Source organism: Schistocerca nitens, chromosome 3 (genome assembly GCF_023898315.1).
Source record: "Schistocerca nitens isolate TAMUIC-IGC-003100 chromosome 3, iqSchNite1.1, whole genome shotgun sequence".
NCBI classification, from domain to species: Eukaryota; Metazoa; Arthropoda; class Insecta; order Orthoptera; family Acrididae; genus Schistocerca; species Schistocerca nitens.
This window is the reverse complement of record NC_064616.1, coordinates 407494085-407509578: the sequence shown is the minus strand read 5'-3', so window position 1 is coordinate 407509578 and position 15494 is coordinate 407494085. Positions and strand designations below refer to the sequence as shown.

General features: G+C 41.4%; 1 protein-coding gene across 1 annotated transcript in view; it reads left to right on the top strand.

Moving 5' to 3' along the window:
• Positions 1 to 15494, top strand: part of LOC126248347 (metal cation symporter ZIP14-like) — a 146871-nt gene that overhangs the window by 68655 nt on the left and 62722 nt on the right. The window contains exon 3 of the mRNA XM_049949255.1: positions 5717 to 5888. Coding sequence (XP_049805212.1) covers positions 5717 to 5888 — 172 coding nt within the window. The remainder of the gene's footprint in view (positions 1 to 5716; positions 5889 to 15494) is intronic.

Genomic DNA, 15494 nt, shown 5'->3' with positions numbered 1-15494 from the left:
TATGTAAAGTAGTGAACCCTTGGCGACACAGCACGGGGGGGAACAATAGGCCGGGCAGTGCCCATGGATGTATCGCACCACAGTGGCATGGCCGAGCCCGGTAGGTTGCACGAAACGATCTGAAGGGAAGTATCTGGATCCTGTCGGAGGTTGTGCAATTCGGTGTCACTGTCCTGTAAGTGGGCCCATTCGTCGAAATTAATGGGGGACGAAATTGCAGTGATATGTGATAGGTAGTCAGCCACCACATTTTCAGAACCCCGAGTGTAACGGATGTCTGTTGTGTATTGGCAAATTAAGTCCATTTGCCGAAACCAATGTGGGGGAAGGTCAGCAGCGGGGTTACGGATAGCCTCCGCGAGGGGGCGATGGAGTGTGAAAATTGTTATATTCCTTCCTTCAATGTCTGTGCAGAAATATTTTACAGCTTCATAAACTGCAAGCAGTTCTCTGTCAAATGCTGACCATTTACGTTGAGCTGTAAATAGTTTTTTGGAAAAAAACTGGAGTGGTTGAGTCATGTCATTGACATGCTGTTGGAGGACTGCACCAATTGCAAAATCACTTGCATCCGCTGTAATAGAGATGCAGGCATCTGGCACATGGTGGGCGAGAGTGACACCATGTGGTAACACTGATTTAAGGTCTTCAAATGCTCTCACCATGTTGTCAGACCACTGTACTCGGCGACTGCCAGAGGTTTGTTTCCTGTCCAATGCATCAGTCAAAAGGAGCTTGAATTGCTGCCGCCATCGGCGGGTTACAACGGTGGAAATTGACAGTTCCTAAAAACAGCGTAATTTGCGAAACGACACTGGGAGAAGTAGATCACGAATGCAGTCAACCCGCTCCTGCAGGGGGCATATACCATCCGAGGAGACGGTGTACCCCAGAAAAGTGACAGCGGTGCAGCGGAGTTGTGACTTGTCATTATTGATCTCGACTCTGTTATGTGTCAATAAGTACTGTATCATGGCCAGGTGGAGTTCATGTCCCTTTCTGAGGGGGAGAAAATTAATATGTCATCAAGGTATGCGTAGCAATATGTGCAGTTAAACAGAAGTGACTCTATAAAACACTACCAAGTTTGGGCCGCGTTTTTGAGACCATAAGGCATGTAACGAAATTCGTACAGGCCGAAAGGTGTGATCACTGCTGTCTTTGGTATGTCACTCTGTTCCATTGGTATCTGTAAATATGCGTTGCGGCAGTCCAAGACACTGAAGATGCATGCTTCGCTAAGTACTTGCACAAAGTCTTGTATGTGAGGTATAGGATAATTGTCTAATACCGTCCGCGCGTTGAGGCGATGATAGTCGCCACAGAGGCGCACTGTGCCGTCCTTTTTGGGGACTAAATGTATGGGCGAGGACCAGTTACTGTCCGATGGATGAACAATACCTGCCTGTAGAAGTTCCTCCACTGTGGCTTTAGCGAGGCATAGTTTATGTGGTGGCAGTCGGCGTGCTTTATGATGCACTGGTGGCCCATCTGTCTTGACAATTTTGTGTGTCATGCCATTCATGATGATAGCGTTCAACTTGGCTGGGGAACTCACTCGGGGCCCATTGTGAACAGGAATTGGTAGCACACAAGAGTCACTAACCTGATGTGCTGGGGAAGCTGTCTGTGTCGGTGGCAACAAAGTTCCCCGAGGTGCATCTCCAGTGTCGGATGGTGGTGGCATTCACAGGCGTTGTACGAGGCATCGTGCCTCAGTGAGGGCTTGCGTAGCCAATGATATGGCCCGGTTCAGTTTGGTGTTGTGAGCATGGAGATTGTCGACTGCAGGGCCTTCGAGCTGGAGCTGGGCAATGGAAGTTGTGAGGCTGACCAGCAGTGAAGAGCACTCGATGGGAGCTGTGTCGAAATCGTTGGGAAGCTGAGGGGGAGGGGGGGCCGAAGAGGCAACTGAACATGCAATATGAGTGGACAAGGCGTGGTGCAATGATGTGGCTGACCGAAGATCTGGAGACAGTCCGAAGTGGAAAAGGAAGTCAATGCCTAAAACTGGATCTTCGATGTCAGCCATGTAGAAGGACCAAGTGAACTGTTTGCCAGGTATGAGTTCAATAGGAAACTTGGCCAAACCATTGACACGACGTGTCGACTTATTTGCTGCTCGAAGGGACAGTTTGGTTGGTGTCGTGTCCTTTACAGAAAATGCGGGAGGTATGACACTAATGTCTGCTCCGGTATCGACGAGAAAATACTAGCGCGAACCTAAATCCAAGGCGTACAGACGTCCTTGTGAGGTGAGGGATCTGATGGAATGCAACATCTGTGGGCGCCCCTGCATGTATCCGCGGGCCGTGGCGCCTACTGCGGCCCGCGTGCGGCATTTGGGAATGTGCAGGGCGGGCAGCAGTTGCGAGCAGCGTCCCTGAAAGTGGAGTGGAACCAGCATATGCGTGAGTCAGCTGTACTCGTTTCGCCAGCCGCAGCGTCAGGTGAGGGGAAAGTGGGGCGGGCAGGCGCTGGCTCAGTTGGGGTGGGGAGAGGCTGTTGCCGACCCTCTGGCGGTTGCAGGTCTTGACTGCTAGATGGCTGCTGTTCTGTGTGCTGTCCGTGATACACACGTGCCCGGCCTCTACCGCCCGACGGTGGAAGTATAATCACAAGATTACCAACCTCGGCGGTATTAGGCACTGAGCTGCGTGGTGGGAGGTGGCTGTGTCGAATAATGGCGTATGCCTGGTCTGCCAGCCGTAGTTTATCCTCAAGTGATGCTGCGGTATGTGGAAGCAAATGTAACTGTAGTTCTTGCGGCAGCTTCACTAACCACAATGCCCAGAGCACTAAGTTCGGGAAGATCTCTGTACTGACCTGCGCACGCAAGCATTGCCACAGCTGTCAGGGTGTTCTGTCGCCTAAAGTCTCATCGTAAATTATGTTGTGAATTGTATCGGCTGGTGAACAAGAGAAGTGCTCAATGAGTAATGCACGAGCAGAGGCATATTTGTTGCTCTTGAGTGGGTTCAGCAACAAGTCACTGATGAGATCAGGGTGGTCGTGCAGGTGGTTCACTAAACACACAAAACGAGTGTTGTCATCCGCATTACCGTGTTTGTCCAACATGTTGTCCACCAATGTAAACCACGTCACTGGGTTGTCTGGTTGTAACAGCGGCAGCTTCAGAAAATGACCAGGGGCCAGTGCTTGCGGGGCTGTAGGAAAGGCACGAAATGTACAGGGCTTCTGCACGGTGTTCGCTGGTGCGAACTGTGCCTCAGTGACGGGCGATGTGTTGCGTTGAAGATCCGGTAGCTGTGTAGTCAAGACATAGTATCCAGTCCTTGTAGGCATGGAATCTGTACGGCCACACGACAAGCATGGCGCAGCAGGCGTGGTAGGATCAACCGCCGATGCAGCTGAAATCTCGAGCAGAGGCGCAAGATCGCGATTGAGCACAGAGTGACGGGGCAGAACCACGACAGGTGTGTCGCTCGAGGTGTGCACGGGGCGGCAGGACGGATAGCTGTATAAATGGCCTGGCGCAAGTGTCCCTTCGACTGGTGCGGAGGGGAACACATTAAATGGTGGGCCGCTCTGAGGAGAGGGGGGCCGTGCATGTGGACCCAGAAACTGGACAGCCACGTGGTCCATGTTATGCGGTAGAAACTCAGGGCTTCCGGGGTATTGTGCTGGAGGAGCATTCTGTCAAGCATAGAATGCTGTAGAAGGTGTCTGCAATGATGTGTACAGTGCCTGGTATGGTATGCCGGCAGAGGTTAGAGTTGTCCGTCCAGGCAAGGCAAATACCAGAGATACGAACATTCCTGGTGTATTAGTAGCACACGGAGTAAAGCGTTGCACTTCACAGTTAAATGTCCATTCTGCGGTCACGGTGTCCTGCACTGCCGGAAAAACTGGAGGCTGTAACATTGTCTATTGGCGTGAAACCGGTGGTACCCAGATCTCGATGGCAACGTATTTTCGCGACTCGGAGTCACCAATGTGGGTTTTTTGGCTGTAGTGATGGGCCACGCACAGAAAACTCCAACTTATTGCAATAAGACACTTTTATTAAGGTTTGTATGATTACAGAGAACACAAGGAAATCATTGCAGAAATTCATGACACGCGTATCACTCCGTCAAGTAGTAGACGGGACTAATCAAAGAACTTCCATCTCCAAAGACCATTTACTCTGCACTTCACCAGTGAAGTTACTGGCGGTCGACTGTCGCCACAAGGTTTATTAGTAAATGCCAGAAAATGAGAATATTATTAGTGTAAATAACAGAGATCATGGAAAATTATCTGAACAAACATTGCAAACACAACTATAAACACAGATACATAGTCAAATAACACAGCTTTGAAAATGGTGGCAAGACCAAATAACATAGGCTGCAAAAAGATGGCAACGCCATGCCTTAGCTGCAGAATAACTTATACGGTGTAAATAGCAGAGAGTGGACACTGGTAACTCTCTGATAAGACTGTCTTTCTGCACTGATACAATAATTAAAACTTAAATGGATATTTCCAAGTAATGAGAAATACAGCACTCAAAATATGAACAAAAAGGAACATTAATTATTTTTACTCTAACAATTAATTTCTGGATAACTAACATCTACTAAGTTCAAAAGCAGAAATAACATTGTCCATAAATTCTGTGGCACTAACTGTGGATTATCAGCAAAAAAATTTCAAATATCAGCACTAGGATTTATATTAATAGACCATATGTGAAAAAGATAAATACACAACTTAATGAAGTCATGTGTATTGTTAGTGGGTTGATACAGTCTACACACACATACTAGTTACCTTTCTTGACTCACATTTCACCTCCTGATGTCAGACAGAAGTGTTTGCTACTACCAGAATACCAGAACATAGTTGATAACCCCAACCTTCCAATACTGAATGATGTGGAGCAAAAAAGATTAAGATCAACAAATGCCACTCTTACCACAGCCAGGACTCTTACTGGAAATGAATTCAGTGCTATTAATAAATGGAAATGCAGTTGGCAACAGAATTGTCCTCCACAATACCCGAAACTGCTCTGCATCCAGGAGAAACCCCCTGGATTGGACCAGCCTCAGGCAGTTTGGACTACCATGAACCACATCCTAAGAGGCCATGGAAAATATGCAGACACTCTCCACAAGTGGGAAAAATCTTGAGCACCATCTTGTGACTGTGATGCAGAATGACAGACACTTGCTCATGTACGAGTTACTGGTGTAATTAAAGCTGCGAGGACGGTTTGTGAGTCGTGCTTGGGTAGCTCAGATGGTAGAGCACTTGCCTGTGAGAGGCAAAGGTCCTGATTTTGAGTCTCAGTCTGGCACAGTTTTAATCTGTCAGGAAGTTTCATATCAGTGCACACACTATTGCAGAGTGAAAATTTCATTCTAGTTGCTCATGTTCTATCAACATGTCCCACACATGCCTAGAAAAGTCCCTTCAAAGGTTTCCTGATGGTGGTAAATGATGTGATAAACTACAAGACCTGGGTATTCAACTATAGCTGTTATCATTTTGTTATATTATACTGGAGATCTGTGTTGAAATGTTGATATTTAGTAGTTTAGTAATCTTTTTATATGTACAACTATTCTTGCGATTCAAAAACTGAAATGTATGCCATATGATACATAAATAATTTTTGGATTGCTTCTTGTTTCTTTCTGCCTCTGATGATATTGGTGTAAGTGCACTTACATTTCAGATACTTTGTTTTGTTTCTCAAATACAGCTTCATCAGGGTGATACACTAGCACCAAATTCATTGGCAGACTTACATGGGTCTACACAGTATTATCCATCCCTCAGTTCTGTATGTGAAAGGATTATGAATAATGTCTCAGCTAACCCACAGAAACCAACAGGACTGCCACAACCTGAGTCAGGCCCAACTACTGTGCAAAGTAAGTATATATTCATTACTTAATAATAAATGCAATAGTTTTTTAGGTGCAGCTGTTTCTCTAATAAAAACTTCAATTCCTCTCCCATCCATATCATGTTTTATTCATAATTTCAGTTTCAAGTCATTGAGAAAGCAATAGAAAAATGTCAAATCCTTTTCAGCATGTGGTCTGAGGTACTCATAATGTAGTCAGTATATTATAATATGGACGGATAAAAAAATCTACTCACCAGGCAGTGGCAGGAGACAACATATGTAAAAGATATGGAAACATACAAGCTTTTGGAGCCAGTGAATCCTTCTTCTGGTAGAAAAGTTGAAGGGAAAGGGATAAGGGAAAGGACAGGTGAGGTTTTGGAAATTGGGAGATTTGTAGAAAAGTTGCCAGAACCCTGGGCCAGGGGGACTTAATAGAAAGGATGAGAAGTCTCTCCTCCTCTGTCATGCCTTTTCCATAACTTCCCCATTTCCTAACCCTTACAAGTCCTTTTCTTTCATCGCTCGTCCTGTCCCATTAACTCTTCTGCCAGAAGAAGGAGCCACTGGCTAGCACTTTCCAATATCAATTTATACCTGTTTTCTCGTGCCACTGCCTAATGATTTTTTTCATCTACCCATATTACATTATACTTTCAAACATAGTTTATTTTCATTCACAATAAATCAGGGCATTGAGTGGCCAACAGTCACATAAACAGGATTAAAATTGTGTATATCAAAATAAAAATTCAGAATGGCTAGCCAATACTCATCCCCAGTAGGCCAAAAGATGCATATAAATGTATAAGAAATTTCTCTAATTGTCCTTCATTCACTGATACCAGCCAGTAGGAATACAAATAAAAACTACAATCAATAAATGGCATCAGTTACTTCCTCCCCACTCCTGTCATCCATGCAAAAACAGACTTCAGTGACATTATTGACAAACTGATCTTACAAGCAGGAAGAAAAGAGACTATGGAAGATCTGAACATAGTATTGGCCCAGCAGAAAGTACACCAGCCTGATAAATGTGATTGAAAATTACAATAGTTGCACAAGCCAATTGAAAATGACAATAGTTGCGTAAACCAGTGCTTGCATATATGTAAACTACATCGTTATCGCAATACAACAAAAATATAATAAGCTCCATCAAATAATAGCACTTGACTGCATATATGTGCCACTAATGAAGGATACTTGAATATGATGCAAGAACATTGCATTATACAGACTTATTTAATGAAATACTCATTCGTAAGGCATCAGGGAATGCAGTTTATCATCTTTATTAATATTTAAAAAAGTTATGCATGTAAAAGGAAGTAGAATTACAAATAAGTGACTCATGGTTAACTTTGAATTTAGGATAACCATCAGAGTACTGAGGAATTGATATCCATCAGTCACTTATTTTCTCAGATGCTATTTAATTACATACCACCATTATCTGGAATCTTTTTAATTAACTTGTTCACAATCATGGCCATAGGTTTAACAAGAAAGAAAAAAGTCCTGTTTCCAAGGGTAGCTGTAGGACCTAGAGAGAAACACCTTAAGCTACTAGGTGAAAGGGCTGCCTTTGGAAGAGAACATGACACCAAGCGGTAGCTGAGCTAAACACAGCTGACTAACAGTGAGTGGGACACAGAGAAGGACAAGTTCAAAGCAGCTTATGTAAACAATGAGGCACAAAGTGGAAACCTTCACCACAATGATGTCAATAGGCCAAGAGTGAAGAGAGAGACAATCAGAATCATGAGCAGAGAGAAAGACCAAGCACCAAGAGAGGTTGTTATCGAACATTCCAAAATACAGCATTGATAGTAACTAACAATATCAGGTGTGAGTATGGAACTGATTGACCATTTGATAGGCAGCCCTAATTATATCAGCTGTGAGGAACACTACTGGCAGGCATATTCACATGGTGAGCAGAGTGGCTCATGCTGTGAGTGCACTGTAGTGGCAAGACGGTGCCCTCTAATGGCCATTCAGGTCAGTTTCCTCTAGCAGGCATTCAACTTCCATGGAGCCAGATCCTATGCCACTCCTCCCCCCCCCCCCCTCCTTCTAAACAAGTGCGTATGAGCAGAAATGCCACTGATGGGGGGAGGGGGGGGGGGGAATGGAGGGTGTTCAGAGGCACCCTTCAGGCTATTGTTGGCAGCTGACACGCCAGGGGGTTCCACTGATCCAAATGGATGTGGAAGGGATCACTGGCACAAAAGTGGCTGCAGTGCCTGCAATATCATATTTATTTGCCGACACCAGGCAACAGACTTTCAACTAAAAGTATCTCCCTGTATGGGAATACACATAAGGGATATGGTTGACAACATACAAAGTATCTCCCTGTATGGGAATACACAAAAGGGATATGGTTGACAACATATGGATGTTTGGGTGTGGCCCTGAGTCATGCTTGGATAGCCTAATGGTAAGGTGACCACCATGATAATCGCAAAATCCAGGATTGAGTCCTGTTCCAGCACAAATTTTCATTGTTGTCATTCCATTATACACCTGACGGTTGTCCATCTTTGCAGCTGTGATTATATTTCATAATGACTGTAGTTGCTGCAGTGGGATTATTCCATCATACTTTAGAACATCACAGACACTGCAGTATCGCAGATGTTACAAATGATGTTCATAGTCTCATGTTTAGAAGAGTGGAATGATTATTTTTCTGTTCTTTTATTGTTTGTACAAATTCACCAGGAGAAGCGAAATTTCAGACAATCTTTACACAAATTATGAAACTGAATGCGAGAGTAATAATATAACTAGCCTCACTGAATAACGGCCTCACTGTAATTCAAATATTTTTATTCATGTAGCTAAATTTGTGAAAAATTTGGAGATTATGTCAGACAAACTATCTAGCCACAAAATAATGGTGCTCAGAGTCATTTAGCCACAAAATCAATTTCTGGAGAGCTATTATTAAAAGATATAAATGAACTTGCAATCATTACTGATTCAGCATCAGAAAAGTTACAAATTAGTACAGCTACACCTAATAGTTACTAACCCAAAATGCTTAGAAGCAGTGATTACATTTTCTCAGAAAATTAATGACAGAATACGTTGAGCAACACTGAATGAGTAAGGATGCAACGAGTACTTGTAGGCCTACAAACAACCATTAAATCTCTCATGAGTTCATAGTATTATAAAATTAGTAATACAATCTTACTAGATTACCTACTTCTGAGAAAATGTTAACTGTAACATACTAAGTCTATTATGGACTTCTAGAAAGTGCAATTAATGGATTTTTAGTTTGTTATATTACTTTAAACACAACCAAACATGATGGTAAAAGAATAAGAAAGTAAAAATTGCAATTTGTGAAAGAGTTTCCAATTCCTAATATTATTTAGGTTTTTGTCATACAAGTTTTATGTCTTGGACACGCATTTGGAACACAGTAAGTATTGTGTGGATACACCTGTGGTTATTAGCAGTCAAACTGACAACAGTCTAACCATTCCTAAAAGGAAAGATGAGTAGGGGAAAATGAGGAAGAAAATGATGAGATGAGCTGCAGTCATTTGATGGACCAGTATGGCAACAACAGTGCAGGATACACACCTATGGTAGAAATCTAGAGAGCTCTTTAAACAACAGTGGGACACTAATTACTAGTATAAAACATAACAAATAAACATAGACAAACAAGTAAACTCACCACTGGAGGTCATTGCTCATGCCCTAGGTTAAACTTGAACCATGCCTCCAGTTAACATTATGCTCATGGTGCTGATTATTGGTGGATGACTGTAACAGAGGTCTTGTGAAAGGAATTTTTCACTTACATCATTCATAGCATATTTATCTGACATTGATTTATCTTTCTCATCAAGCTTATGATGTCGAAGGTGTCCACCACATGACTTATCCTCCATTGTGAGCCCAGCTGCAGTTGTGCAGGTTTCAGCAAACACCTACAGTGTGCAGGTAAAATGACTTGCTATCCACGTGCCTCACATATCTGGCACAGTTTTGAGTTTTTAGATACCCTGCAGCAACATGACAGTAATTAAATCATAGTGTTACTATTACTCAAGCTGTGGTCCAATAAATGCATAGTATTTAAGACCAACCAAAAACAGTCTTACACATGTCACATGCTTGTTGTAGATACTTCCAGTACACATGATTTTTGTTACCCTTCTTCAAGAATTCGACATTGGACACATATGTTTTACAGTGGTTTATATTCTTCAAATTGACATTTGACAATTAGGGCAAACTGCCAGTCACTGTGTTTTATTGTCATCATTATTACTCACTGAATATTCAGAGGGACAACATGAACACTGTCCAAAAATTGCCATGCTTTAGACCAAATTCTAACCACTGATCTCCATATTACCATCTTATTTCGATCTGCAAAAGAAGGTCAGCCAAACAAACTTTTCTCTTTATTTGGTCTTTAAATATGTCTGCTTGTGTCTGTATATGTGTAGATGGATATGTGCGTGTGTGCGAGTGTATACCTGTCCTTTTTTCCCCCTAAGGTAAGTCTTTCCGCTCCCAGGATTGGAATGACTCCTTACCCTCTCCCTTAAAACCCACATTCTTTCGTCTTTCCCCGTCCTTCCCCTCTTTCCTGATGAGGCAACAGTTCGTTGCGAAAGGTTGAAATTTGTGTGTGTGTTTGTGTTTGTGTGTCTATCGACCTGCCAGCACTTTCGTTCGGTAAGTCACATCATCTTTGTTTTTACATATATTTCTCTTTATTTAGATATATATGCTTTAAAGAAGTTGGCCTTGGAACATGCCTGCTGCAGATACTATTTGCATTTAGTAACTTTATAGTGCAGCTATCAATTTTTTTTTTTTTAAATTCAAGCATGTTTGTTAACAACTACTTCAGAAATGTTTATTCAGAGACACACATAAGCACACATAGATGAACTCATATGCAAGACAAAGTCATTCATATCAAGGGTGGGATTCAAAGCTACAACCTCCAAAAAAGTGTCTTAGTGACTTGATCCACTTTTCATCCACAAGCCACAGCCACATATGCTTAAGGACAGACTTAAAGTGGCAAGAAGTTTTGAATAGTTCTTCCTTCAGGCTGTCACCACCACCACTCTTTTTGATGGAAATATGTTACCTTCTTTGCCAGGCATCAGTATAGGAACAGCAAGCAGAAATCACATTGTAGAAAGTCAGTTACAATGGGAGCATTCAGTCTGAGACAAAATCATTACTGTGATTGAAGAACACAGTTTTCAATTAGAGATGCTGGCAATAGGCATGGTGTTCCACCTACTGCTGCAAAGAGATTATACAGGAATTATACTGACTGAGGTACTATCAACAGAGATCCTGAGTCAGGCAGGGAGATACTTGGCACACACCATGGTGACATAAAACTTAGAAGTAAGACTGCACAGCATCCAGCCCTAAATGTGAAGCGGTAGCAGTGAGAGAGCAACTTCCTCAGTTACAGAGAAATACTCCACTGAATACTTAGGGAAGCCAGACTGCACACACAAGGATGCACTGTGAAACAGGAACTCAGGGAGAAAAATGTTTTATACTGTCCAGCATTCACAGTGCTCCATCTCAATGTGGAATGCGAAAATGTAATTTTCACTAATATGAAGATGTTTTCCTCAAGCAACAGTGATCTAAGGGTGGTTTACAGGCCACGAGGGACCATACAACAAAAGAATATGTAGCAATGATAAGAAATGGGCAGCTATTGGTTCTTGGGGCTAGATTTTTGTGAGAGGAGCAGGACTCAGGTGTACTTCACAGAATTGAGGGAACTCTTGATAGCAGACAGCATGCCCTATAATGAAGTATGTGCTGCTGCCTTCAGTGTGAATGCTAAGCATTGAAGGAGAGTTCATGTTACAGGAAAATCATTCTTCTGTGCATATGTCCCCATCCATTCAGCAGCAGCTGTCAAATGCAGGCATTAAAAGACATTGGCCACCACAGGCTGCTGACATTAATCCAACAAAGGACATATGGGCTGAGGTAGCATGAATTCTGTCAGATATTTGGCCACAAAACCAACAGACTACAGCTGATGCCTTTCAGGACTGCATTCTTGTAGCCTGGGATGAAGTTACTTCATCTGGCAATTACGTTTGATGCCTCATAGATTCCATGCCAAGATGCATGATTGTAGTTAGATGTAATGGGAGATTCTGGACAAGATACCACAGCACTTAAAATGGTCTATTTTATCTTCATGTTCTTTTGCTCAATTTTATGCCAGCGAAAGCTAATGGGAGACTGAACCTGAGATAATAGAATATTTATTGGTTTTCGTTTAAGATAGAATTTTAATTGAAATAATTTTGTTTTAGAAATATTTTTTAATATTATATTTCTCTTTTATTTGCTCTCTGCCTAAATACTCAAAAGACATTAATTGAGAGGGACATTTTTAGCACCATTATTCTATTACTTCAAATTTATCTCTCACTTCCCCTCTACTGCTACCCCTTGCAAACTCCCTAAAAGGTTAGATGACTTTTTCTAATACTTATTCATCTTTAATTTGCCCTCACCCCTCTCTTTATCTTAAACTCTCATCTCACTTGCCTGCCATTCCATCTTTCCAAAATTATTAAACAAATGAAATAGCTTTTGTTGAAAGTATACTTTTTCTTGTAACGGCTACCTGTTCCTCACCTATCTTGTACTTTCCTCCTCTATCATTCCTCCCAAAATCTGTTAAACAGCTGTTTTATAGCCAGAAAACCAACAAACTACAGCTGACGCCTTTTGTGACTGTATTCTTGAAGGGCAAGATGAAGTTACTTCTTTTGGAAGTTATGTCTGACGCCTCATAGATTCTATGCCAAGGCATGTGATTGATGTTAGACATAATGGAGGGGGGGGGGGGTTCTGGACAAGATATTAGAGCACTTGAAACATTATATTTTACTTACTTGTTCTTTCACCCAGTTTTATATCAATGAAAGTCAGTGGAAGATCATTTGGTTTCAGAAACGTATTGAACCAAAGATAATAGAATATGAGTTAGTTTTTGTTTAACTTATGTTTTTAATTGAAATAATTTTGTTTCCAAAATGTGTTTTTAAATATTATTTTTGTCTTTTATTTGCTGTCTGCCTAAATAATTGAAAAGTAATAAATTGTGAGGCACTTTTCCAGGGTTTTTTCCTTTGTTATTTCAATTTCATCTCTCTCTTCCCCTCTATTGATATCCCTTGCAACCTCCCAAAAAGTTTGAAATATTTCTTCCAATATTTATTCACCTTTGATTTGCCCTCTCACCTCTCTTTCTCTTACACTCTCATTCCCCTTGCCTGTCATTCCATTCTCCCAAATTAATAAACAAATCAAGCAGTTTTTCTTGAAATTATTCTTTTTCTTGTAATGTCTCTCTCTTTCTCAGCACTTTTGTTACTTTGCTTGTCTGTCATTCCTCCTAAAACTTATGAAACAGTTTTCTTTTAAATTCCCAGATTAATTACCCATTCATCACTCTGAAAACTCTCTTGCCTTGTCCCTTTTCTCTCTCCTCTAAGATAAAACAAACTATGACATAGTTTTCTATAATTTTTTATTTTGCACTTCCACTCTCCTGCGTGTTACCTCTCTCCCTCCATCCTTCCTCTCTCTCTCTCTCTCTCTCTCTCTCTCTCTCTCTCTCTCTATCATTTTCTCCAGACAGCTATTTGCAGCCTATGGAGATTGGACATGCTACATTTCGAGTACAGAGGTACTGAAAGAACTATAAGTTATGTTCCTGTGCCTGGGCATGGATGTTCATTAGCAGTTTTCAACTTCTGAAGTCTTCTAGATATTAAAATCATAGGTGTGGACATTATGGTGGTAGCGACCAGCAGTAATGGCTGGTTGGCAACTTTGTAGTTCAAGACAGAGACATGGAATGTGGGTATGTAGAAGAAGCTGTTGTTATTGATCAAAGGCAGCACTTAATGAAAATAATTAGCAGTCCAAAGCTCTTTAAAAGGAGAATTAACTAAATTGTTTCCATATCTGATGTGCTTGGTGTCCTGTGACTCTCGAATCTTTCTTGCTTTCAGCATTTGTCTTGATAAGTTTCCTTTGCTCTCATTTTTATGATTTTGTAGTGTTCTAGCTGGGAGTTAGGTGTAGACAATGAGCTGGAGGCCAGTAGTGATTTATGTTTCCAGTTCAGTGGTAGGAATTTTGAATTTAACATAAAGTAAGCAGGTTGCTACGGGGCTGATAGTGGTCTGTATATGTGATAATTTTTTTATCCTCACCTTGTGGATCCAAGATGAGGCTGGCAACCATTGTTTGAATTATTTTGGTAATATTCAAGTACTGGAAGTGGATGTGGGTCCAATGATAATTTTTATCATTTAAAACCATTGCTTTAGCATTTTTCAACTCCTTTTGTCAAGTTCTTCCATGGCTATGCAACTGTGGGGTTGCTAGTTCCAGTATCTATTTGTCATTCACTTATGTTACATTTATGTGGCCCACAACTTTTCAGTTAAACCAGAGCTGATGACAATAGTATGAGCACACAGACTGATGTTCCCAGTACCTATCCCAAATGCAGTAATCTAGCTTTACAATAGACTTCAAGAGTTTTTACCAGTTTAGCATGCCAAACACTTTATGGTGTGAAATCAAATGATTTTGTTCACCTGCCATTAAACAATTCAGGTTCATCTCTCTGTCAGATGGTTTAGCCTAAACAACTAATGATATTTATGTAACACAACATTAGATTACATCCAGGAATATAATTTATGTTCCAACCACATGGGGGTACAAGGTGGGGTGATTGTATGGGAACACTCTTATCGCTTCCATGTTCAGATGCTCAGATGTGTGTGAAATCTTATGGGACTTAACTGCTAAGGTCATCAGTCCCTAAGCTTACACTCTACTTAACCTAAATTATCCTAAGGACAAACACACACACCCATGCCTGGGGGAGGACTCGAACCTCCGCCAGGACCAGCTGCACAGTCCATGACTGCAGCGCCTTAGACCACTTGGTTAATTTCATGCAGCTCACTTCCATGACTGAGTCTCAGTCTGGTACAAACAAAATTAAGGTGTCTACCTTCTTAACAACTCATTCAGTGCCATTCAGTATTTAATCAAATTATGTATTCACAAAAAACCTTAAATTTTGTTGGCTGAAGCAGAAAAATGCTGATATCAACATGTGTCTAATTCAGGAATTTCATAAGTTTTTCACCTTCAGATCTAAAATATACTGAATCAAGATTATGAGAAAACTTACAATGTAGAGGTTTATTAAGATTTCATTGCCTATTTTTGGTCTGGCATCTTAAACAAGAGGAAAAATGTAGATTCAGTATTCTAGTCTTCCAACCAGCTTGGAACTCACAGCTAGTACAGTCGTTGCTTCAGACAGCAGTTACATTACCACTGAGCTAATGAACCGCTGCTGTGATCTCTGATCTGTCATTGCCATAGTGGTGATGAATATAGATGATTTATGAAATGTGAGAGTAGCAAATTGTATTTTCCCAGGGAAACAAAGTCACTGGACTCAAATCATAGATTTAATAACCTGATGTCACACTGAATGTGAAAATCATGCAGTATATTTAATGCATCTGACAAGGAAACAGCAAGT